This window comes from Cynoglossus semilaevis, chromosome 14 (assembly GCF_000523025.1).
Source record: "Cynoglossus semilaevis isolate Cse_v1.0 chromosome 14, Cse_v1.0, whole genome shotgun sequence".
Taxonomy (NCBI): domain Eukaryota; kingdom Metazoa; phylum Chordata; class Actinopteri; order Pleuronectiformes; family Cynoglossidae; genus Cynoglossus; species Cynoglossus semilaevis.
The window spans coordinates 3,146,071-3,172,089 of NC_024320.1; the positions used below are offsets into that span (position 1 = coordinate 3,146,071).

The following is a 26,019-nucleotide window of genomic DNA, read 5'->3' on the forward strand; positions in this document are numbered from 1 at the left end:
CTACTGCTGTCCATCCCACACAGTGACCTACTCGTACGTCCGTTAATTCAGCACCTCCGGGATTCTTCCTTCCACAAATATTCTGTATTTAACTATCCCTTTGTCGCCCCATGCAGGACTACCCTAAACTCAGTCAATCGTTCTACTCCCTGCTGGAGGTTCTGACGCAGGACCACATGAACTTCATTGCCAGTCTGGAGCCTCACGTTGTTATGTATATCTTGTCCTCGATATCAGAAGGACTGACGGCACTCGGTGAGAACACGAACTCCAAACATCAGCGTTTGTTACACATCCAACCGTAATAACAGGGTTTCAGCAGCTGCAGACTGCTTAGGTGTGCCTTAATGGACAGTTATAGTCTGCCTGTTACTGTATCCTAGATAATAAACATTGTGTTGTCTCAGTCTACTGGGTGGCGCTCAGTTTGTCAATAAACAACATCAGGGGTTATTATAGCCAATGAGTGTTTAACGCTGCTGAAGTTGGCTTCATTTTGATAATGGCACGTTGGTGATACCTGCGTGTGTGGTGTGTTTTTTTTTTTGTACATCTCAAGCTCTCTGTCTGTGCCTGTGTGTGTGTCTCGTGAATATAAACATGATATGTCAACTAAAGACGAGGGATCAGTGGGGATGGGTGAGGCACTGGGATGACCTGACCACATTGTGTGTGTTTCAGATACGATGGTGTGCACGGGCTGCTGCTCCAGTCTGGACCACATCGTGACCTATCTGTTCAAACAGGTGTCCCGATCAACAAAGAAGCGTCCGGCTCCCATGGCAACAGACGATCGCTTCCTGCACATCATGCAGCAGCACCCGGAGATGATCCAGCAGGTGAGACCTTTCTTCTCGGCTCACACTGGAAGTCATACATAGTCATCGTTTATTTGACATGGTTGTGAATTTGATATTTGATTTGATATTTTTTTCGTCTGTGCAGATGTTGTCCACTGTTCTAAACATCATTATTTTCGAGGATTGTAGAAACCAGTGGTCGATGTCACGGCCGCTGTTAGGCCTCATCCTGCTCAACGAAAAGGTAAAACACGGAGTTGTCATTGACCTGAGATTGTTTGTTTAATCTGCAGCGGACCGTTTAAATTTGACGCCACTGGACATATCTAGGTAGAGAGAGTATGTGTCCTTAAATCCTTTGGAATAACAATCAGTAAACGACAGTGATATCATGTTGTTTTTTGTCTGTTAATATTTAGACACAAGCTAGAGTTTCAAGTAGTAATATTAAAGACAATTCTGTTGTGTAGACTCATTGTTTATAAAATGTATGTTCTACTGTGTGCATTTGTGAACAAACGTGTGTGTTGATGTCCTGCAGTACTTTGCTGACCTGAGGAACAGTATCGTCAACAGTCAGCCTCCAGAGAAGCAGCAGGCCATGCACTTGTGTTTTGAGAACCTGATGGAGGGAATCGAGAGGAACCTTCTGACCAAGAACCGTGACAGGTACGTCAAAATAACCTTTGTGGACGTCAAGAGTGACATTGTTATCATAATGGATACAGATGGAAGGTGAGCTTTCAGCTCAGGACCGGGACTGAAACACATTTGTTTTATTACGTAATTGCAGGCCAAAAAAAAAATCAATCACATCTTTCTTTGTTCCCTAATTTCTGACGTACAGGTAACACTGATACACTGGTATACGTGCCAGTAAGGAACCTCAAGTTCATTAGTGAGGGATGACAGTTAGTTAGTTATTCGTCTATCATATGAATATAATGTACTCTGACTTTGTGTTTTTACTGTGTGATCACCCTCAGGTTCACTCAGAACTTGTCGGTGTTCCGACGGGAAGTCAACGACAGCATGAAGAACTCGACGTACGGCGTCAACAGCAACGACATGATGAGCTGACATTCCACACCGAACAATCCCCCCCGTACCGCAGATGGGGGCCTGCCCCCTCCTTCACCTTTCTCCTCCCCCTCTTTGCATCAGCCTGGTCCCACTTTCTTTACCCCTCCTTGGGCCCGGATGCCCAGGGGAAAATCGCCTTTTCCACCTCCTGCTCCTCACCAACATACATGACTTACGGGAATGTTGTTGGTCACATTCAGCGAAGTGCCCGGCCCCCGCCCAGCCCAGCCCAGCCCACTCGCTGCCTCTCTCCTTTCCTCTTTGTTCCTTTTTTGATATAAGCATATATAAATATATACAGATCTATTTTAAAGCCAGTCTGACTGTCGAACAGAGGGGGGCGCATGTGCGAGCGTTCGCAGCGGAGGGAGGGGTTGGTGGGAGGGAGGGATTGGGCATAGTCAGATGAGGACCGCCGGTAAATGTAGTAATCTGCTTCTGCCCGCCTTGTATAGACAAACACACAGGAAACATAATTAAAAAAACACGTGTACATTTTTTTCCTAACATTTTGAACAATGTTTATAAAAAGATTGAATTTAAAAAAACAAAAAACAGGTGAGTGGAGGGAAAAAAGAAAAATGTCCAGAAGCGTGTGATTGAGCTTTTTACAGTGTAGTGCGTTAGAGCAACTGTCCGTCTGCGAGAGGGAGAAATGGAGGGAGGAGGGAAGAGGGAGGGGCGTGGCCACAGGTACACACTAACACAAAGGGAGGAGAGGCACAGGAGTAGCAGCCACTGTTGTACATTTTTGTCTCACTCTTCTCGGTGGTGATGTAAATAGTCACATGACCCCTGCCACAGCAGCAGGTGGGCGGGACTTAAAGGGACAGTTCTGTTATTTATCAGGCGATTCACGTCTTCACACGTCTTCTGACTCACCCAACAATCATTGAAATTCACCTGATTTTTGGAAGCTTAAAAATGACACATTGAAGGATTCAGTCAACACCATAACTGTCACATACAGTTTTTTTCCCCCAAGAATACCTTTTGGAAAGCTAAGATCGAGATTGGAACTGTCGTCTAATTGAGTTCACCGTGAGCGCCCCCTGTGCCAAAGGCCAGCATCATGCATGAAGGCAGTGGACACAATATAATTGGCTCAAACATTAAATTTAATGATTTTGGTGTTTTTTTTTTCTCATTGACAAATCCACCAAACAATTTCTTAGTCCTCTGGTGCTTAAAACACTGATTTTCTCAATGGGGTTTGGCGTGGAAGTTTGTTGTTTAAAATGTGAAACAAACTTGAAAAATGTCTATTTTTCTCTGAATTAGGAAAAAGTTGAATACATGTTACTTGGATTAAGGCAGGGGCATCAGGGGGTCAGTAATGCAGCATGAGCTAAGTGGGTGAAGACCTCGGTCTATTGCCAGTGTTTGGTGTGTTGGTTCTGAGCACTATGGGGAGCTCACTGTGGCTGTACGTTGGAAGTATTTCACTTTTTTTTATCAGGAGTTTTCTGTGCTAGCGTGATGGTAAAATCTACCATTTGAGTCAGCTGACAGGGTCTTTATCCTGGAGCCAGGTTGGACACAATGCCATCGTCACTGTTGGCCTCTCTTCCTCCTCAAGTCCAGTCGAACCTGAGATCCACAGGAAGCTGTGGCTCTCATGTTCTCACATTTGCTCAATTCCCAGCAGCGATCAACGTGTAAACAACATGGGCACAGCTACATTTTCCCCTCTGGTAGGCTGGTGTGCAGTTCCCAACATTTTGTTTACACTCCTGATTCCTCGGACCAGGTTTTGGGACAAGCCCCGCCCCTTTTAGGTCCTGCGGTGGAGTCCATTTGGTGTGTGTGTGTGTGTGTGCGCGCGTTTGTGTGTAAGTGTGTGTGTGATGTGGTGTCCTATGGTGCTTGTGATGGAGCTCAAACAGTCCAGGTCTGTGAACGATGATGATGATGATGATGATGATGATGATGATGGTGGTGATGATGATAATGATGATGATGATTGCGACATGGAATTTCCTGGTTGTATAAGCTCCTCTGAAGGAACCCCAAGAGATTATTGATAGGTCAGTCTATTGATTGATATCAGAAGCAGGAGACGAGTGCATTAGCAACTTTTGTTAATCTCGATGATGTCGCTGCTAACTGTTTGTGACAACTAGCTCATCTCTAACGTGTTGGCGCTCGTGGATGCCTCTTCCTGAGTCCTGATGTTTGTGTTCTGATGTGAATGTGTCGGGTCCATAGAGTGAGTAGCTGTTTGAGTTGTTTGGATGTCTGCTACATATAGTGTCAGCATTGTGACTGCAAATAAACCTCATTGATTTTTAAAACGATGCAGCTCTGTGTTTTTTAAGACACATGGAACTTTTTGTAACGAGATCATGTGCTTCCACATTGGCTGTGTTTACACTGCACGCAAAAGTGTCCCCAATCCTTTTTTTCTGGATGATGTGTATCTGATTTGACAGTGTGAACAGATAATTTGAAGTTTTGAAGTTGCAAAGATTTTATGTTTAATTCTGCTACAATAACAGTGAAAAAACAGTGAAAATGCCCAATAGAATTCCGTGAAAATCCAGACTTTGAATAATCACTGTTGTACTTTGTCAACTCATTCTTCTGGAAGAGTGCTAGTTGAAATTTTCTTTTCCCTCATATGACAGCTCACTAGTCCAGGGGTCACCAACGTGGTGCCCAGGGGCACCTGTTAGCCCCCATGGGCTACCTAAGGTACCCACAGGCTATGTTCTAAAAATATAACTAGTCAACAAGAGGGTCAAAAAGAAGATGTACTGCTACTGTGCTTTTTGAATCAGTTACACCTGCAATGATATTCAAATGGGGGCATTGACGATGGTAAGAAGAGTGTCTGCTATTGTACAGTATGTCCCAGAACTAATTATTATTACATCGTTTGTGAAGTCTGTATTAAACAGGTAGCTCTCTGTACTACTAAGTGCCCTTGAAGTAGCCCCCTAGTTTCAAAAAGGTTGGTGACCCCCGCATTAGAGTGTTCTGCCGCCCCCTGGAGGGGTGGCACTTCACTTTGAGAACAGCTGGTAGTTTTCTTTGTAACAGGCAGTGCTTGCATATGGTCTAACGAACGTAATCTTTCTTTTAGTGCATGAGTGCTAGCGATTGTTATTGTTTTTTTAACTATTAAATTGAATCGAAACCCTTTTTACTCTATACTGTTTAAGAGTCTAATTTAGTCGAGTAGGGAGAAGTAAATTCCAGCCAAAGACCGATGAGACTGTCTCCATCTGGTGGACTAAAGGTAGAACTGCATTCTCGACGGTTGAGAACTTGACGCCTTATATTAGTCATTTAACCAGTATTGTTAGGTTGAAAAACTAAACAATCACAGTCTGATAAAATGACTTTATTGGTTCCTAATGATGTAATAAACCCACCAACCAACAACCATTATGATTGACACGTTCACATTTTCCAGCGAATAACCAAAGACATGAGGCTGTCTTCCACAGAATGTGTTGTATATCTTCAATCAAAAGTTCATATCAAAAGTTTGTATATCTGTAGTTCCAACAGAGATGTGATGATTCCTTGTCGTGTCGTTGATCTTTATTAACTCTTCCCAGATTTGGACTTGTAAACTGCAGTGTTGTAACCTTCTCTGTTTCGGGCAATTTCAATGGCGAAGAACTGGATCCTGGTGGCTGCAGTGCAAATAATGGAAAAGTGATTGAGTTTTAAAGCAACAAAATATAACATAGTAATGTTCAAGACTGTTATTGTGATCTCACCAAAAATGGTATTTTCTTCTGTGTAATCCTTCTCACAGTCCAGACGCAGCAGAGTGCCGTAGTTAAAATCTTCAACTGTACCTTCAAACTTGTTACAGAATGGACGCCACCTCTGGACAAAACGCATAAAATGTTTGTCTTTGTCGTAATCTTTCAACTCTTGCTAATTGTATTTTTGATCTCCAGATGAACTGCGCCGTCTCCACATCTCACCTCCTTTGCCTCGTTAGACTTCACATCGTCTGTGTTCAACACTTTTATGTCCAGATCTTTAAAGGCTTCTCTGAAGGATGAGTAGATATTATCGTCGTGCTTCGTCAGTTTGAGGAATTTTGGATCTACTGATGAGATGAGCTGCAGAAACAACAGTCACATCAGGACAAGCGTTTGCTACAACTTCAGGAACACGCCAGAACTGACATCTTACTAGGTAAAAAAAAAACAGTTCATCTTACATTAAAATAAACTTCTGCATGGTTGTACGCCTTCATGGCCCACATGGCCTCCAGTCGGGACTATGAGGAAACAAAAAAGAAAACAAGTTATTATGTTGCTTTGGCTAATTAAGTAATTAAGGTTAAATGTCCTCTTTTCTAGTAAAGAGAACTAGTTTATGTTGACATATCTGTATCTGTTCTTTCAGGCTGAACATGATGCATTATCTACTGATATTATGTTCACCTTGTGCTCTGTCACCCATTTATTTGGTATTAGTATTATTTTTTTCTATTTTTATAATGCATTTGTTTTACCAGGTTTTGGTTTGTGGGAATAGCGGGGTGCAAAAAGAGTAGGCAGATTTAGACTCAACAAGAGAATTGTTAGAGGGTGGTGGTTCAAATACAACCTACAAAAATCATCCAGGGAGAGAAAATAGAGCAATAGAGAGGGAAACTGAATGCTGAAAACGATTAATTAAACGCTGTCACCTACGTCATTTCCATAGGCTTCTGCAGGTAAAGACAGCGCGTGCGCAGCTGCCGTAGCTCCTTCCACTCCCTGTCAAAATACACACAGAAACATTACAGTATTTGAAATGTCCCTTTAAATATGTGTGAACAACAAGAAATCAGCATGTTTAATCAACTTTAGCGTTTTAACGGCGTTACTGACGTAACACAGCACACTGTAAACACGTGTTTTCGTCACGGCTAACCTGCATTACCAGAGAAGACTAACTTATCCATCAGTAAAAAGTACCGAAGTTTCAGTTATACATATGGTCAAAGTATAGTCTTATATTAAAGAGTCAGTTGTTAAAGATACTCCAGAAAAACGTCACGATACAGAATTAGGGTTGTTTATTTTTATTTCTCACCAGAGAACCGAGCCCGTGATCCGACGCCATTTTGTCAACCAAAGACCGATTACGTCAAGATGCTTCACTCCTACAGTCCTAGATGTAGGTCGCTTTTTACGCGTGCGATTCGGGGTCCTTAAATCCTCAAGGAAATGATTTTTTAAAAAATTTAAAATTAAAATATTATTTTATATTATTAGTTCGTTTAAAAAGGGAACAAAGGACAATAGAAAAAAAATTTAAATTAAAATATTATTTTATATTTTATATATTATTAGTCCGTTTAAAAAGGGAACAAAGGACAATAGTTTTGAAAAATAATCAATTTGTAAAAATGAAGGAGAAAATATGACACCAAAAGTGCACTGTTCCCAAGCCGCCCAAAAAACGAACTGGGTATAATTAATTTAAGTTTTCAAAGTGAAGCGATGTGGGCTAAGGTTAGAGTCAAATGGTTTCATATTTATTTGTAACTATTCAACGTAACCTAGTGAGTTAATGCAATTAAAACAAAAATTTGAAGGCCTTTCAAACAGGAGTGATCTATCTTGTTTTAAATAAAGTGTCTTTGTGTTTAAACCTGACGTCACATCAACGGCCACTATCTAGTTTTTAAAAAAAAAATAGCGTGACGTTTTCTGGTTTATTATTTTATATTTGCCCGAACACATTGTTAGAATTAATATTCATTTAGGTTATTTTTATTTAATCATTTACGAGTTTTAAATTAAGAATAATTTGGTAATTAGGTCTGGTAAATGTGTGTAATGTATCACTAGACTCTGTGATTATATTCGTATAACCCAGCGACTACAACTAGATTAAATATTGGAAATTTTGCAACGTCATAATACTGTAACTCGGAGAAATAAGCCATTAGTGATTGTTCCCTCCGTGGCTTTCTCCTGGGTGGGTGGAGAGGCTGTCACCCAGCTCCTCCTCCTCTGTCTCTTCCTTCTCTCCCTCCTCCTTCAGGCGTCACCGTCTCTCTCCTAGATGTTGATCCCCTCAGAGGCACCTTCTCCGCGGCTGTAGATTATCATCCATCCTTTGCTGTGTGGAGGTAAGAGATATTCGCGCATTTTCTCCGCCAACAATAATAATTAGAAAACGACGAAGCAGAGATAGAAAATAACGGTAACACAATGTACACTGTTTATTTCATCGCCTCTGTATGTTCATGATTGGTGCTTTTATTATGGTGCGGCTGCAGACGCACTTCACCTTCCTCTGATATGGAGGCCATATGATGATGATGATGATGTTCCTTCATCACCATTATTTCACATCAGCTTTTCCTCTGCAGGTTGAAACATGATCAAACATGCTCTAATCTGCGGCAGCAGCAGGAGGAGTCAGTCCTCAGTACGATTTGTTCTGGGAAATATCAAATATACACGAGAACAGTTATGTAGGTCCAGATAAACAACTTAGCTCCAGATCTACGATGGAGGAACCATCGTTTTAGTCAGAAGAGCTGGTCAACGACTGAGGTTTATTATCACTAAGATGTAAAAAAAAAAAAACGAAACTGGACTATATTCAGGACTTTTGCTGTAATCTGATATCAACAGTGTTCAAAACACTTTAATGAATAAGCTCCCAGGATGAGTCAGAACTCCCCGTTTGTTTATTTTTTTGTTGGAATAATCTGTAGGCTGTATTTATTCCCCTTTCATTTGCATGTAACGGCATCATTTTAGTGTAGACATGTTTTTAGTTGAAAATAGGTGCTGTGGATAGCAGCGATGTTAGTGAAATGACTGGGAGCTGATATTAAAGCCCAGAGAAGAAGTCAATTTGGGAGTTTAGCAGGATTAGCTTAGCAAAGACTCTGTGGAAACCGACTGTATTGTGGTAAATATAGCTTTTTTGTTCCAGAAAGTATTTCTATATGATTGAAGAATGACATCAGAAATATTCTTTCAAAAGTTGTGAAGTGAGGCAGTTTTTCTTCAATATTTTATTTTCTACAGAACTGGGCTCTGTGTTGCTATATTTAGCCAACTAGCTAAAACTGTGTAGTCTGAATGGGTGGGTTACATGTATCAAGTGATTTAGTTTCATTGTTATGTTTTAAATAAATAATATCACATAAATAGTATAATAATAATCATTAATAATAACAATAATTGTCCATTGTGGAATCGTTCTCTTCGAGAACCACACATGTTAATTTTCACTTTGCAAAAAATGGCACTGAACAGAACAATAAAAAAGAATCATTAATACCTCATCATTGACTATGAAAAACAATATCATAAAATAGATTTAAAATTAATTTTCTAGACATTTTTATGGAAAACAACCAGAATGCATAATATTTTGCTAGCAATTGTTTATACTGTAATGTTTAACATTCTGTGAGCAAATAAGGCAACTTTTCAATATTATATTTATAATAATAAAAATAATAATGTAACATAACCAAATATTGTCTACATGACTGTAGAAGGGCTGCACGCTGGAGCAGTTAGTGCTGTTGTCGCATGGCCTCTAGGTCACCATTCTGTCTTATTGTATATGGTTCAGCATCTCCACATTATCTCTATGATTACCTAGTTGCCAAGAGAAAATACCAAAATATACACATTTATATTTTTACACACATAATAAAATGTAAAATACAATATGTTATGATGTCATACTAATTAGAAATCAAGAATTTGAACCCACCCCAAATCAATTTTGATAATTTAATTTAGAGGAGTCCTGTATGATTTTTCTAATCACCTTCAAGTGTGTTTAACATACGTGTGTATGTGGGCTTGATGGGACCGATGGACCATGCAGACACACACACACACACACAGCAGCTGAGCTCAGCCCATTGACATCCCCTGACAGTTAAAAGCTCTCTGTGATGAGACTCAGCAGCAGCACAGCACTCAGACCACTGCCGGTCACATGACCTCAGAGGCAAACAGTGGCTGGTCAAAAAGTAACTAAATGCTTTTACTCAATCACTATAATGAATTTTTGTTTTCTATAGACAAACATTTAATGGTTCTTCTTCTGACGCCACCGCTCAAAAGACAAAACGAAACTTTTCAGATTAGGATCAAATGAACCAATCACAACCAATCAATTAAGTGGCTTTACCAAAATGCCTGATGGAGCGAGAGGCCTCGTGGATCAATACAAATGAATCAATAATCTACTGATACTCTGTGGCGCCAAGATGTGTCAGGCTTTCAGAGTAACAAGGACGATTAGGATTTAGGACGGTTGCGATCCCTGGTCCTAATGAAGATAGACTTGACTAACATTTACTTAATAGCACATGTGATTTATATGTCTCTTTTTCTGCTGCTACATTGCTAGTGTATGTGGCCCTTTGGCCCAGAGTCAATGTCTCTGTCATTGGTGTTGAACCCCAGGGTTCACCTCCTGGGGGAAGATAGAATCCCAGTTAGGGCAGTTGGTACCTTCCAGTGGACTCACCACCCACAGGAAGGTGTTTTGGGTGGTGGTCATGGAGACTGCTGCCTCCGTGACTTGGTAACGGATAAGCGGAGAAAAATGGATGGGTGGATGGCATTGCTAATGTTAGCATTAGGAGCAGTTTAACGAATGCTAATGAGAGTTCAGCATCAAACTTTGTTACTATTTTCATAAGTGAAGCTGGCGTAGTGTAGGAGTGTGTGAAGGCTGCCTTTTCCTGATTGTCAACTAAGGGGTGTTTATTCTAGTTCGGACCTCAAAATCCCGTCTGTCATTAAATCGTTCTCAGAGACATCGGTAAACAACACGAGGATTACGTAGACAGGGAGTCCCTGACTTACGTCGGAGTTACATTCGATTTTTAAGTTGGAACTGACTTTCTGTACATCAGTACCTTTGTCACTCACCTAGACTAACACAGTGATGACATCATAATCTAGGAGATAAAAACATCAGAAGAGTATGACTTACGCCTGAGAGCCATAATGAAGGGCAAAAAGTTGCAAGTGAATTTAGTACACTCCAATGTATAATGTAGAACTGTTAAAGGTAGACAAAAAGGGATTGGTTCTCTTATAAGAGATTATCTACTTTGATTTTACCCAGGAACACACTTCTGATGATGCAGCCGCCTCTCTTATGGATTTTTACAGGCTAATTAAGTTCGTACCGCTAGCGTTTAGTGACTTTTCTGGTAGGCTACTGTGTGTTATACTAGTAGCGTACGTCTGTCTGTGAATGGTCTGTGTTCATATATGTGCGTGGGGCGCGACAGAGAGAACGGTAGCTAAAGTTAAGGTCAGTTGTCTCCCTGTCATGTTGAAGCGTCAGTTGGTTATACAGGAGCTGTTAAAACTCTGTTTCTGTTCTGTTGTGGTCGGAGTGGCTGATAATAAAGACCCCAACTTCACTGTTTCTGTTTACCTCTGCTGTGGACAAGACCAAAGTGAAGGGAGTTAGCCTCGAAGCTAATGTTAGCCTTAGACCTGGAGCAGATCACTAAGTCTCCCCTGTTGCATTCCAACTACGGTCAGGGCGTCGAAGAAAAAATCTTTGTGTAAATTTTCCAATGTTACAGCATGGACACCTTCTATAGAGAAGTGCGGCCGATATATGTACAATTATTTTTTTTCTTTTTAAATTTAGTGGCTGCGTCTTATATTCAGGTGTGCTCAAAAGTCCGGAAATTACGGTACGTTTCACTAATCTAGCGAACAGTTCCTGTCATGATCAATAGCGGCCCTTTCAAATTATGCAACATCTTGTAAGACAAAACCAAAACGTTTGTCTCCCCAAAAAGAAACATTTTCCATGTAAAAGGGCGGGTGATGTCAAAGGTCAATTTAGGAACTGAGACTGCGCTTCAATTGGACAGGTGTGAATGGACGACGTCAATGACAGCTAGGATGTTGCCTGGGTTTTTAGGGTTTTGACTCGACACCAGTCAGGGAGGGAAGGTGAAGAGCTCTCGTCTGGGCTGTGTTGATTCTCTGGAGGGAGGAGTGTAACCACAGCAGTAACTGTCAGGGACTGGCTGGGCGTCGGCCTGGCTGGGCGAGCTGATAAACAGGAGAGGGAGAGGGAGGAAGAGGAGGGAGGGAAGGATGCCAAAGTAGATGAAAGATGTTGGGGGGGGGAGGTTTCACAGGAAGTCGGGCTCTTTTTTTTTTTTTTGATGGAGGATATCCTTGGCCGAGGAGCTAATGTTGTTTAGGTAGGGGGTCTAATTCCTGCACTGACCACCGTTTATCCCCCGCGGTCTCCCCTTCCATTCATACACCCCCTCCAGTGGTAGCAGTGGTGGGCCTGCTCTGATTTCTCCAAACTAGAATTAAATATAATCTATTATTTAACAGGAGAAACATGATCCGAAAGTCGTCTGCGTACGCGTGTGTTTTTGTCTGGGCGTGTGGTTTTTCTGCTGTGTCATTTCATACTTCACCACCGTCTCACAGCCCTTTGACTAAACCGAATTACGGTGTCAGTAATAGCTCTGTTTTTTTTACCTGACCTCTTGGATTAAAAGACCAAAAACCAAATGTCGGGTAATTAATGGCGAATTTAAAACTGTGCTGGGATGTACAGAGAATTCCCCAGAAATGTTAAACCATGGTTAAATCTGCTTTTTGAACTGCTGTTAACTGTCTTTCAAACAGTCACTGTTCATGAGGTCTTTTAAAAAATTCAAAAAAGAAATCAACTCTTCAGACCTGAGTGTTAAGTGTCTGAGGCAAGAACAAGAAGACGTTCAGTCTTTCTTTTCTCAGACGTGATGCTTTGATGAACTGTAAAAAACTGTCTGCCAAGGAAACAGTTATTTGGATGGTGAAAAGGCAACCACCGAAAAACTACAGTGATAAATGACAAGTGGTGGAGCGGAGGGCAAATTAAGGAATGATGAAATGGGTCTTCATCTTTATAGAACTTGGAAAAAAATGGCCGTATTTGTTTTGTTTAAGTGTTTGTCTTTATATATATATATATATATACACACAATATAGATATAGTATATTGTACATGTTTTTTTCTCTTATCCAAATGATGGAATCATAAGTATGGAAAAAGATACATAGTATAACCCAAAATTTAGTTTTAGATTTCATAGGATTTTACTCCATACTGTGCATCACAGCAAGAACAGACACTTTTTTTCTTCAATATTTGACAAAAGGAAATAGAATGAGATTATAATTGAAATGTTACAAAGTTGTGTACTGTACAATTAACTGCCAGTTTGTGGAAATACTGCAAAAGAAATCCACAAATTTATTAGAACTGATGCTGGTATTTTATTTTATTTTTCTCACCTGATTTCTATCTCTTACAAAAGTGAAGTGTCAGCTTAGGGCAGAGATCAGTCTTTCCCAGACTCATCAGCATTTTACTGACAAGACTCTATTTAATGGCTAATGGGTCTCTCTCCCCCTCTCTCTCCCTCTCTCTCCCTCTCTACCTCTATCTCTCTGCAGCTGTTAAAAAACTAAACAGGGAGAAGTTTCTCTCCAGCCATGCAAAAGGTAATCAATAATCCCATCATCCCTTCTTAATGACTGTCGGAAGACACGGAGAAACAAATATTGTATTATAAAGACATCACCAACAGGTGCAGAACCAGTCTGGGCATCAACAGAACCAGAACCAGGAGTTGGATTACATTTATTGTAATGTAAAAAAAGGAAAAAAACTAACAGTGTGATTTGAACTTCCTCCACAGGTGGAGGGACGGGTCACTCCGGTCAACCTTCCGTCCTCCAGGGGGCCCAGTGCCCCGGGGTCACCTGCTACTGGCATTGTGGTAAGAAAAACAAAATACACGCAGCACAAGGAAAATAACACAATAACCAGGGTTTTTCTGTGGAAGTTACATTCCGCAAAATGTGGGTCATGGCCCAAAAGTGGTCGCAAATATTTTCACATAATATATGTTTGAAAAAAAATTAAAAATCTAACAGTGTTTTAATGTGTCTGTGGCCCATCATTAGTTTATAATGTATTTATATTATTATTTTGGTGGAGTGCTTACTTCAAGGACAGTTGGATACAATTTTGAAATCTGTTACCTACATTCAGGTTTTTATTTTTTTTTACCATCCTCACTCTTTCAGCTCAGATTTCATGATGTCTGGCCTTTGTTATTTTTGGCTACAGACAGATGAAGGAAAAGAGTCTGTGAGCCCTGTGAGCACAATGTTAGTTCATCTTCCTTTAAGATAGAAACTGACCAACGTCCTCCCGGAGGCAGTCAGGGGAACTGCATGTTAACTACTGTATACTTCCCATGATTTTATCGTGAAAATGCAGAATCTCAAAATAAAAATATAAAATCATTATAATCTGATATTCTGACATTAAAAATGTAAAACTACTAGTACCTTAACTGAACTACTGTGTGTGTGTTCCGTTCAGGCCCGGTTGAATGACCAGGTTGTGGGCTACAGAGACCTGGCAGCTTTACCCAGAGACAAAGCTATTCTGCAGGTAGAGCGACCTGACCTGATGACCTACCAACCACACCTGAGCTTCTCATCACTGGACACTCCACGCAGAGAGGTGCACACACACACACACATTTGGTCCCTAAGTCTGTTTTCCTAATTTCTTTTGTTTTTGGTGAGATACATTATAGATAAGTCTTTAGGTAGGTCTCTAGTACAGGGGGTGCTCACAGGACATTCAGCCTTCTCTCTCTCTCTCGCTCGCTCTCTCTCTCTTTCACACACACACACACACACACACACACACTGAGTGATGGGCACAGTCACTAAAACACCTGTGGTAATAGAATAATATTTTCACTGTGACTTTATTTTTGTCTGTGTGTCAGGGACGGTGAAAACATTAGACTTGTTGTTGCTGATTTATGAATCAGTGTTTTTACACAACAGAGTGAAGCTAACGCTCGTTAATGTCGTGTTTGTGTCGTTCTACAGAGATCTCTCTTTTCTCCGTCCTTATCTCCGAGCATGTCTCCTGAGGTAAGAGCCAATTTCATAAGAACTCACTTTAGCGTACTTATAATTACCAGTGTTTTTGTTTTGTTCGTTTTTCAGCGAACTATTAGCAATTACAGTGGTTTTGGCTAACTGTCTGACCTAATTTTGGGCTGGCTTGGTTATTGCTTTGCTAATTTTTAGATGATTTAGAGGAAACTTCTGGGGAAAAATAATAACAGAAGAATGAATTTTCATTTTTTGTATTTAACATTTCAGTATGTAAATGTTTTTTGGTTTTTTTCTTTTAAGCTTTTTTGACACAGAATCTTTCATGTTAATTGTAAGTCTGGGTTAACATTAATGTATTATTCAGCTAGCCTAACTTTACTGTAGCTATTCATTTGCTAACCTTAAGTTATCATGTGGTTACAAATTGATTATGAGCTAAATGTAATTTCTCCCTTTCAATTAATTACGGTAAACTATTTTCTAAAACAAACACCTGTTAGCTGTTTTTAAAATGTTGTGCTAACCATTAGCTGTGTACGTAAAGTGCTAAGCATTTGCCTCTTTGTGGCTCATATACAGTATACACAGTTTTGCGTTAGACTTAAAGTAACATTCCGTGTTTTTGTGTGTAATATTCAAGTCTAGGCAGACGTGTTCTTTGCAGCTTTTGGAAAAGTTGACCACCGTAGAGCCAGACTTTAAAAAAACCGTCTGGTTGATGGACTTCCTAGTTGTTGTCAGGCTGCCGAGTTTGAATCGCAGCTTTGTGCTTTTAGAAATGTGACATTTGAAAACAGAAGACGTCTGTGTTCTGATGCCTGGACGTCAGATTTGATTTTTTGATTTCACTCAGCAGCTGGATTAAAGCAGATTATACATTTTACACTGAGAATCTTAGTCATGAGCAAAACAAGAGCCGATGATGTCACCACCCGACTGAAAATAAAAGATAAAAGTGAGGGAATGAAATCTGTTGACTGTTGTCCTCCTGATAAATATCCTGCAGTGCAGAGTGACCTTACTGCAATATCTGGGTTGTCTCCGCACAGCGTAAAAATAAACGCAATTAGAAATGAGACCAAATAAAAGGGTCTGGTTTAGGTTATATTTAACGGGGTCATTAAACCAGATTAAACCAGATCCAAATGAAATCTAAAAAAATTAAACCCCAAACACCGGTGAGTTCTCCTGTGGTGTAAAATTAAACCTCAAACACCGGTGAGTTCTCCTGTGGTGTCACCACTTTGACAAACGTGTGCTGTGAGAACAGGTCATTACAGACACGGCTCTTTAATTCACACCAACACAGAAGTGTTAATGAACCAACATGTCCACAAGTTTCAACGGGCACTCGTTTTTTTTTTTTTAGACGGTTTTCCCACCCTCTATATCCTCATCAATCAAAGGAGGATGAATCTGAATTTTTTTGTGTTTTTTTTGTGTGCTAACCCTTGATCCATTTTTGTAATATTTCTAGCTACACTGGACTAAGTTCTAGATTAGTCTAGAGTAATAAAGAGTCTATGGCAGTGTTTGCTACATGTCTTACTAAAAGTTACATCTTTGTCTTCTGGCTGTTTATAAATTTTACGTTAAGCTACGTCTGTGCCAATGTTTGTTTATTCTCCGAGGGAGTCAACAGTCTTAAAAAAAAAAAAAAAAAAAGAGATGTTATTATTTGGTGCTCAGTGTGTGTATGTCTGCGGGTGTGTGTGTGTTCAGGTGAAAGGACGTAGAGCGGAGAGTGACAGTGGTTCACCTGGAGGATCTTCACTGCAGTTAAACGCAGGACGGAAGATCAGCACCAGCCTGCAGCATTTCCACCGCCCAGGTACACTGTACCCCCAACCCACTGTACCCCCAACCCACACGAACCCACACATACATTTACACAAAAGCAGAACGGGTGGGTAGCAAAGACAGTACGGGGGTCCTCGGTTTACAGCGTCCTCCACATACAGCGTTTCGTGGTTATGTCACATCTCCTTGCGAAGAGTTAAAACTAGCCAACTGGAGTGAACGAGAGCTATATGTCGAGCAGAGCAGACGAGTTCGTCATCACACGGAGCTATACGCTTTGTTAGCCTTGTAATTGTGCTACATTAGCTTTCCTTTGTTTGTGTTGTTTATGTGGGAACTTTCTGCCCTTCGTTTTGGCTCGCAGGTGTAACTCATCTCTTCTGATGTTTTTATGTCCTGGATTATGATGTCGCCACTGTTAGTGTAGGTGAGTGACATAGATACTTATATACAGTACATGAGTTCTAACTTACGTTATGCACACCGTAGGAAAGGAACTCCGATGTTAGTCCAGGAACTCCTGTATTCAGATTACAGATGGACATTAAAAATTAAGTTAATTCTTACCACAGCATTTTTCTGCTTCATTTGTCCCACTTATCGAAATTAGACTGTTTTTTTTTGTTGTTTTTTTTGTTAAATGTGTATAGCGGTTTTGTAGGAGTAAGCCATACAAATTAACACCAGTAAAGTCCTGAAGCAAAAACTGGGAAATAATTGTGGAGCGAAGAGGCTCCTCAACGGTCTAACCTACAAAGGGGCACGCTGCAGCAACAGTTTGTGAACCCCTACACGTAGAGTCACTCCCAAAAACACTTGACCATGAAGGAATGCAGTCAAACACTGACTCTCTTGGGCTTGTTTGTTTAAAAGAATATTTTTTCCTCTCTCAGAAAATGGATCCAACATCTACAGGAAACCTCCCATCTACAAACAGGGTGAGCTTTTATCTGCTTTTTACCCGTGTGTCTCGTGTATTTCCTCTCCTGTCACCGCTGGGGACACTTCCTGTTGTCCATCCCTGCAGATGCGAGTAAACCCCAGGAGGACACTGGGGTCATCAGCTCTGCCAAATTTCCAGCAGCTCAGCCTCCGGATCCGAACCAGCCGTCCAAGATAGAGACGGAATACTGGCCCTGTCCACCGTCACTGGCTGCTATGGGTAAAACACAGGCACACAAGTACATATACACACAGCCATACACTACATACTGTAGTATTTATATATATATATTCTGTTATTTCACAGAGATCGAGTGGAGGAAGAAGAAGCTGCAAGAGGAAGATGAGTTTGAAGATCTGACTGAAGAAGCAAAGACGCTTCAAGAGCAGGAGCTGGAGAAGGTGAGATGTGTCCAAGTCACTAGTGAAGTGGGAAATGTGTCCAAGTCACTAGTGAAGTGGGACTTGTGTCCAAGTGACTAGTGAAGTGGGACTTGTGTCCAAGTGACTAGTGAAGTGGGAAATGTGTCCAAGTCACTAGTGAAGTGGGACTTGTGCCCACGTCACTAGTGAAGTGGGAAATGTGTCCAAGTCACTAGTGAAGTGGGAAATGTGTCCAAGTCACTAGTGAAGTGGGACTTGTGTCAAAGTCACTAGTGAAGCTAGTGAAGTGGAACACGTCCACGATTCATGCTGAAGTCTTGACCTGGTACAGACTTTAGCGTTGACTCTGGTATTACATCTTAAGATGAAGACTGACTTTTAGGACTTGTCTCGACCTGACTTGGTCTCTGATTTGAGCAACTCTTTGATCATTCAGTCCAGGTTCTGACTCCTGTATGAATTCTAATGACTAGGACCTGGACCTAGAAGATCAATTACACTTGGACCTGAGTATCGATGACTTAACTTTGATTCTTGACATTATTGATTTCCAGAACTTGTGGTTAAGTCAGATGAATTTCAGAGACAGAGGGACCTTAACTCTAGTCACTACTATACCTGAAGCTGATTTAGCCGATTCGTGGAAATATAGTAAAATCTGATGATTCAGTTGTGACTCGTGTGAACTAGATAACTTTAGGGAATGACTCACAGAAACCTGAGTCAACTGGGTTTACAATCCTGCCGTTTTACTGATCTTGTAATTTGACTTGATCATTAATTGACACACAGGTGACAAACTTGGTTCCAGGTCTCGAGACTTGAACTTGACTCAGACTGATTTGACTAACAGTGGTGGCTTGTACTTGAACAATGAAGACCTGGACTTGGACTTGACTAGAGTTTTGTAGACCAAACAGTATTTGATAATTAAGACCTTGACATCGTCCTGTGTCTTGGATCCAGATCAAGTCAAATCTGGGTCGAATGATCCTGAAGGAGGAGAAGGAGAAAGACATTCACTTCAGGAGGAAGACACAGTCACTGCCCGACAGAACGCACATGCACACGAGTGAGATCACGAGTCACAATAACATCTCTGGTGATGAACCCTAATACATGGATAGCTGATGTCCTTCCCGCCCACAGGTTTGTCTGCTGGTGCTTCTAAATCTCCGTCCCATTCAGGCTCAGGTTTGACCAGGGTAAGTTTCACAGAAGGGGGCCAGGCCAAGAAAAATAGTACCAGTGGTTTCAGGTTCTCCTTTCATGGGTGCTAAATTGTAAGTGACACAGCATGAAGTGCAAGCAAAAAATCTGAGATGCAACAAAGAAGCTTTAGGTTCACACTACAGCTGGAGGCAACCCCAGCATTTAGAGGACAAGGATGGAGTGATGTTAGTTTTGGCCTGGTCATAAGTCAAAGAGGAGTGTAAATGTTTGAACCAGCTGATGATTGAAATGATGGAGTGTGTTTTCTCAGATGCAGTCGGCAGAGTTTTCCACAGAGGCAGAGAAAGGCCGCTCTGGTAGGAATATTTCCCAGAATTCCATAGTTTTCATTTAATGACTGTTGGATGTTAGCTTCAGGACCCAGCATGGTATTTAAGGAATGAACTGTGCCATAAATAAAATGGAGAATTCACATTTCTGGACAATTAGGATTTTTTATATGATTTATTAGTTCTATTCTGTAGAAAAGTCTCACTTCCATGACTAAAAAGTCAAATTCTGTGGAAAAAAAATTCAGATTCGAAGAAAAGTAAGGTTTAAGTTAACCTAAAATTCTGATTAAATCACAAATGTTCTTAACAGTTTTTCTCACAGAATTCTGAAAAAATAAAAAATAGAATAGAAAAAAATAATAAAAGAAATATGTATGTATATTTTGGGGGGAATTTTTTTTTACAAGACCCTGATGTTCAGAGATAGAACATTTACAGCCTCAAACTTCAATTCTTCTTTTGTCTCCATTCTTTCTTTCCCTTCTACTTCCTGTTCCCGTTGCATCATCATCGTTTTGTCATCCTGGTCCCACAGATGCTCAGGTAGGACTGTTCTTGTCTCTCATTTCTGCCGAGTAACATTATATGAAAGTCAAAAAATTCTAAAACGATTAAAAGTGTAAAAACTCTTTATCACTGGCGTTTCCTTCTTTGTACAATTTTGGATTTTTTTAAAATCATAACATGAACCTTTTGCTAGGTTTAAATAATTCAAACTGGTTTCCTTTAATGTCTGGATAAAAATACTGACTGGTATTTCCTCTCTGCCTTCTGCCTGATCCTGTTCTCATTCTCTAGCAGTTGATTTCCATGTATTCGTATTTGTGTGTTTTTGCAGAACGGCGATGCTCGCAGGGACAGAATGGACAGAGGAAACTCTCTGCCCAGTATCCTGGAGCAGAAGGTAGAGCAACATCTGATCAATAACATTAATGATTGATGATCAGGAGCCAAGCAGTTAAGGGATATTGTTTTCTCGTTTTTTTTTTTGTTCTCAGATTTACCCATATGAAGCTCTGATAGTGACCCACAGGGGGCGCTGTAAGCTGCCACCAGGAGTGGACCGAACTCGCCTGGAGGTCTGTATCAACTGTTCCTAATAAAATGTTCTTGTATTTTAATGCTGCTTTTTTCTGTTATTATACCCATACTCTCCAGCTCCTCCTGCTCCTCCTTCGTTTTCTCTTTTCTTTAATTCCTTTTTTTTTCTCCCTCCTCTTCTCAGCGACACCTGGCTCCTGAGGACTTTCAGCGACTCTTTGGGATGACCCCAGCTGAATTTGACCGTCTCTCTCTGTGGAAACGAAATGAACTGAAGAAAAGAGTCTCACTTTTCTAACAGGAAGTGAGGTCGTTACCACAAGATACTTGATAAACGTCCGAGGAGAGAAAGAAGGAGACGGAATAGAAGAAGGTGAAAAATAAATTAGGCCTTTAAACTGCAGATATAATAACACTCATCACATCAGTCCATTGTCCAACTAACCAATCAAATCCTTGGATCACAGTAGGCCCCGCCCACAGGATCAGAGCACTTCCTGTTCCTGATTAAAGAAAGTGTCACTCTAACATCCAAAAACACTGAGCCTCACCACCGCCTCAGTCACATGAAACAGAGAAATAAGGAGACGGAATAGAAGAAGGTGAAAAATAAATTAGGCCTTTAAACTGCAGATATAATAACACTCATCACATCAGTCCATTGTCCAACTAACCAATCAAATCCTTGGATCACAGTAGGCCCCGCCCACAGGATCAGAGCACTTCCTGTTCCTGATTAAAGAAAGTGTCACTCTAACATCCAAAAACACTGAGCCTCACCACCGCCTCAGTCACATGACCTCATTTACTAGGTCACCTGACATAGAGCCATTTGTTTGGACATGTTGGTCTGCTGCTGAGCCGTGCTTTTATTCTGAAGATATTCTTTCCGCTGTACGTAAATGTTTATATTTAAAAGTTATTTATTGTTTGAAAAGTCAGCTCACTGATGACATCATCACTCACTAACATTATGCATTATGCAGTTGATACTAATCTGCAGCACAGCATCTGTATCTGCTTTGTTCTGGTGACGCCCTCATAACTTCACTTCCTGTTTCCGTTTGTGTCAAATAATCGGAAAATAAAGGAGTTCATCAAATGATTATCGTGTAATTTTCTTTATTTTCATAAATCTTCAAGAACTCCTCATTTAAATTTTTTAATTTAGGTTTTCAAAAAAATTAAATTAAAAAAAGTGATCAAAAGAAATGTGAAGTAACAGTAACGAGAGTATAGAAAAGTTTTAAAAGCAACTAAAGTATAATTGAGAATACATTTAACAAAATGACAAATAATTAAAGAAAATATAAAATTTAATCCCCTCCAACACCTTACATAATTCTAACCCTGACCCCGACTCTGACCCTAATGTAAGTCATAAACCAGTGTTCAAAAACTGCCAAAAAACGATCCATAATAAAATAAAGGTAAAACTAAATGATCAAAAACATACATTTAATAAAAAATTAAATAAGCATTAAAACAATAATCAAAATATTTGCAATACAAAAATAAAAATATAATTTAAACATAATACATTTAGAATTGATTGCAACATACAGTAATTAAAAAGAAAATATATTTTATAATAATAAAAATAATTATTATTTTATATAATGTATAAAAAATTTATAAAATGTATAAAATATGAAAAATTAAACATTAAAAATAAATTATATAAATAAAAATGAGAACAAAATAAAATGTAATAAATGCAATTTTCAAAATAAAAATTACAAAATAAAACAAAGAATTTAAATTAAAATTAAATAAATTAAATGGAAACCATAACTCTAATACTGACCCCTTACTTATTTAAAATTAATTTAATTAAAATTACAATTTGACTGCCCATGCCAAGGTCTAAATTAACTTCATTGAATTAATACATGTATGCATTTAAAACTCTAAATGTAGAAAAAATATACATACATGTTTGAAGTTGATAAATATGTCCTCTAAATGCCAGCATTTGGCTGTTAAAAATAAAAACTAAAAACATTTGTAGATATACTGTATGTATAATAATACATATACATTTTACAATATATAGTTGTAAATAAAAAAGTAGTACTTATTAATGCAATGTATACATACAATATAATATATAAAACTGAGGAAGAGAAGATGAGAAAACTAAAATAATGAACTGAGTCTCACTGCTTCAACTCTGGACTGGAAAACATCAAGATGGCTGAAGCTCCAATCTTCAACCGGTTTGGTGTCACAGCCACTCTGAGAAAGTCACCACGCTGACTGTGAGCCAACAGTCACAACGACCTGTGAGGTGCGTGTTCAACCTGAGGTCTAAGGCACAGGTTTGTAAAAGCCTGCAGCTGCACCTTTGACCCACATGTGATCTTTCCTTATCTCGTATATCCAACATTACATAACCATAGACTCCTCCTCCTTCTCTTTCTGCAGAGGGAGGTGCCAACTGTGACTGTCTGAAGCTGGATGGCGTTCAGGCAAGTGGAATTCTACATATATTAGCCAACAGATGGCAACAAAGGACAGATTATGTTACGTTAGGGCATCTCAGCTCACGTGTTTTGACTTTGGGATATGACTTTTTCATGCATTTTCCCTGAAGTCATTCTGTCATTTTTAATATCTGGGTGTCATATCTTAGGCAGAATATGTATACAGTGCATTACTACCTTAAAATATTTAAAGACACCATTATTAACAACATCACTGCAGTAAAGGCCTCCCCGATTCAGTTAATTGCTTCCTTCGGTGACCACAATGGTAGGCTGAACGAGGTCCCACCTACCACTAGAGGGAGACAACGTATCACAAACTTTGTTTGTTTAGCAACCCTTTTTATCACTTACTTTTGTCACTTGTCACTGCCACTGGGAAATGATTCATAATGGTGTCTTTAATATATATATATACATATTTATATATGCATATATATATATATACTATTTTTTATTATATATGTAATGTCTAGGTAAACTGCATGTTGTAATAAGTATGCAGTCTGACAGGATCAATTGTTTGGTAAAAACACAGTTTTACATATGAAAACTGCAGAATAATATTTAAAATAATACTGGGTCAGAATAGGGACAAAAATAGATTTATTTTCCTGTATAAAACAAACAAAAAAAAAGGTTTGTGGATTTGAACAACTCCCTAGCTTTATTTATTTTCAATTCTACTTAACTCCCTGTTTCCCCTTTGAGTCACAATGAACTTTTAATTCTGTCACATGTTCCCAGACACCACAAAGCAGCTGCAGAGACCGTGAGCCGTCTGGGTTCGAAAGAGAGAAAATAACCTTGAACAAAAAAACAAAAGAAGCTAACTCGGCGCTCACATGAATCCTCCACACTAACTACTTATTATGTTTCCCTCAGATGGCCAGTCAAAGTATTTGGCTGAGAGAAAAGGTGAACACCTGTAAATCTTTTTTTTTAAGAAACCACACATGAGGCTGACTGTTCTGCGTCCCCGTCTGTTTACTTCCATCGCCCAGACGGTGATTAACATTTTTCGAGGTTGCCTCAGAAATACATGCCGAGGCGAGATGTGGTGAAGTGTTTGTGGTGCTGGTGTCAGTGAAAGTTTAATTGTAGGTTGTGCAATCAGCAGGTTTGGGAACAGAGCCAGTCAGAGCCAGTTTAGTCTAGATTTAAATAGTGGCCCAAACACACACACACACCTCCAGGTCAAATTCTAAAACGAGAACATCCAGGAGTTTCCTTATACATATATTCTCTCCTATCGTGGTAGTTGCGTTCCAAAACCCACCGCGAAAAGGGAAAATCCGCGAAGTAGAAGCGAGACAGTTATTTTATGATTTCCGTATATATTTAGCTTTTACGAACCTCCCCCGCACTGTTATCAACCCTCCCTAGACTGTATGCATATTACGTAACTAAATTAAATACACGACGAGGTTAGCGCTCAGCTGCAGGAAGTAAAGTACGGGAGTGGTGACGCAGGTGAGCGCAGTTGGAGTAATCAAGCCTCTCCTTGTGTCAGTAGGAGCCGGGACCAAGGAGAGAGAGGAGTGGATAGAGGAGTGGATACTTAATATTGTAAAGAAAAACAATGTTAACTGTTAACTGTCAGCTGTGTCAGCGTCTTGGTTTGGGAGGCGTAACAGACGCCCGAGAAGATGATCAGAGCGTTTAGGAGGCATGGTAGGGCGTTAAATTCGGGTGAACTTTCACCAAACACAAGAGCACAAACTTTACAGCAACGTAGCATATAACAGCTGACAGCCCGGAGGAGGTGCTAACACAGTGGTTCTCAAACGTTTTCTACTCTGTACCACCTGAGAAAACATTGATCTCTCAGAGTGCCACCATGATGACCAACATTAGAATACAGCAGCATAGGTCCTTCCCTGTTAGCTCCCCCCACAGGAGAGAGGTTTATAAAGATGTTTATGTTTAAATGTTGTTTTAATTGTACATGGTATGCTTCAGATTTATTCAATTGAAAATGTAAATGTCAAAATATGAATTTTCCTAGTGTACCAATAGAGAGCGCTCACGTACCCCCGGTGGTACGCGTACCACAGTTTGAGAACCACTGTGCTAATAGATGATACGATACATGAGTCAATCAGCATGAAGAACAAAAGAGCTCTAGGTATTTTTTTGTTAAAATTTACTGTGATAAAAAATTTTTTATCACAAAAATATTAGAAACTTTGTAATTTTGCTAAATATTTACTATGATAAAAAAAAATTATCACAAAAATATTAGAAACTTTGTAAAAAAATATTTACCGTAAAATACTGCAATATAGCGAAACTGCGAGATTGGAATAAAAAATCCGTAATGTACTGAGGGAGCGAAAGGAAAATCGTGAAGTAGCCAGGGACCGCTGTATATACCCTTTGACATACAGTGCAAAAGCGCTGTGCTGTCATCATAAAAAATAAAGCTTAGCATTTTCTCTATGGAACAAAGTATAATTTCAAAATAGAAATTTATTTTATTGCATTTTATGACAACTCTCTCATTACCGCAATGTGTACAGATTTTTCTGACTCTATGATATGTTGTCATAAAACAAATATATCTTATAAAATAAAAATAAAGGATGTTCTAATGGATGTTTTTAAGGAACTAAAATAATAAAAAAATACTAATACATTTTTTAGGTTTAATAATAATTAAAAATAGGAAAAAATAAGTGTCCACGACTCAAGTCCTCATCCTCCGAAAACAATTTGAATGACGTTTTACACATGGAAAGAAGACTTTTAATAAAGTAATTTTTTTTTATAATGCAACATATGTGTCAGAGCTTACAAGACCGCTGACAGGTAAGAAGAACTCTTTTTCCTTCCATGTTAAAAGTTAAACTTTCTCATGTAAGACTGCAAATATGACAGTATGATTATCATTACTGATCATCATCATGGCTTCTCTGTTGGTATAGCAAAACATGCTGTTAATTAACATCAACAATTTTAGATATGATTGTTTTTGGAGTTTTTAGCACAAAATATTCATTTGGCAGCATATTTTGGGTCATAAACTTTTTGGGACTTTTATTTTTATGGATTTTGTCAC

General features: G+C 39.5%; 3 protein-coding genes across 7 annotated transcripts in view; 2 read left to right on the forward strand and 1 right to left on the reverse strand.

Moving 5' to 3' along the window:
- The window catches only part of xpo7 (exportin 7), a 20,985-nt gene extending 16,805 nt beyond the window's left edge, over positions 1–4,180 (forward strand). For all 3 annotated transcript variants that reach the window (XM_025062210.1, XM_008324427.3, XM_025062211.1), the window contains 6 exons: positions 1–33; positions 117–255; positions 682–839; positions 946–1,044; positions 1,342–1,469; positions 1,787–4,180. In XM_025062210.1, the coding sequence (XP_024917978.1) occupies positions 1–33; positions 117–255; positions 682–839; positions 946–1,044; positions 1,342–1,469; positions 1,787–1,880 (651 nt within the window). In that variant the 3' untranslated portion in view covers positions 1,881–4,180. The remainder of the gene's footprint in view (positions 34–116; positions 256–681; positions 840–945; positions 1,045–1,341; positions 1,470–1,786) is intronic.
- Positions 4,181–5,213: 1,033 nt separating this feature from the next.
- Positions 5,214–7,027, reverse strand: pbdc1 (polysaccharide biosynthesis domain containing 1). Its single transcript, XM_008324429.3, has 6 exons — positions 6,933–7,027; positions 6,548–6,613; positions 6,070–6,129; positions 5,828–5,968; positions 5,615–5,726; positions 5,214–5,527 (listed from the first exon to the last, which is right to left on the reverse strand). Exons 1-6 carry the CDS (start codon positions 6,960–6,962, stop codon positions 5,436–5,438), a joined length of 501 nt encoding a protein of 166 aa, XP_008322651.1. The 5' UTR covers positions 6,963–7,027; the 3' UTR covers positions 5,214–5,435.
- A 597-nt stretch (positions 7,028–7,624) lies between these two features.
- On the forward strand, positions 7,625–21,578 carry dmtn (dematin actin binding protein). 3 transcript variants are annotated; one of them, XR_003051704.1, is made up of 17 exons: positions 7,625–7,977; positions 13,328–13,375; positions 13,573–13,653; positions 14,265–14,408; positions 14,789–14,833; positions 16,523–16,631; positions 17,494–17,538; positions 17,628–17,762; positions 17,850–17,944; positions 18,893–18,998; positions 19,076–19,131; positions 19,410–19,455; positions 19,967–19,974; positions 20,270–20,335; positions 20,430–20,510; positions 20,657–20,845; positions 21,075–21,578. XR_003051704.1 is itself a non-coding variant. In XM_008324428.3 (16 exons), exons 2-16 carry the CDS (start codon positions 13,367–13,369, stop codon positions 20,768–20,770), a joined length of 1,140 nt encoding a protein of 379 aa, XP_008322650.1. In that variant the 5' UTR covers positions 7,628–7,977; positions 13,328–13,366; the 3' UTR covers positions 20,771–21,578. The 3 variants fall into 3 exon arrangements, 2 of the variants coding, with proteins under 2 accessions (XP_008322650.1, XP_024917980.1); XM_008324428.3 differs by having other exon boundaries at positions 7,628–7,977; positions 20,657–21,578; XM_025062212.1 differs by lacking the exon at positions 7,625–7,977 and adding an exon at positions 12,053–12,072 and having other exon boundaries at positions 20,657–21,578.
- Positions 21,579–26,019: the final 4,441 nt, after the last annotated feature.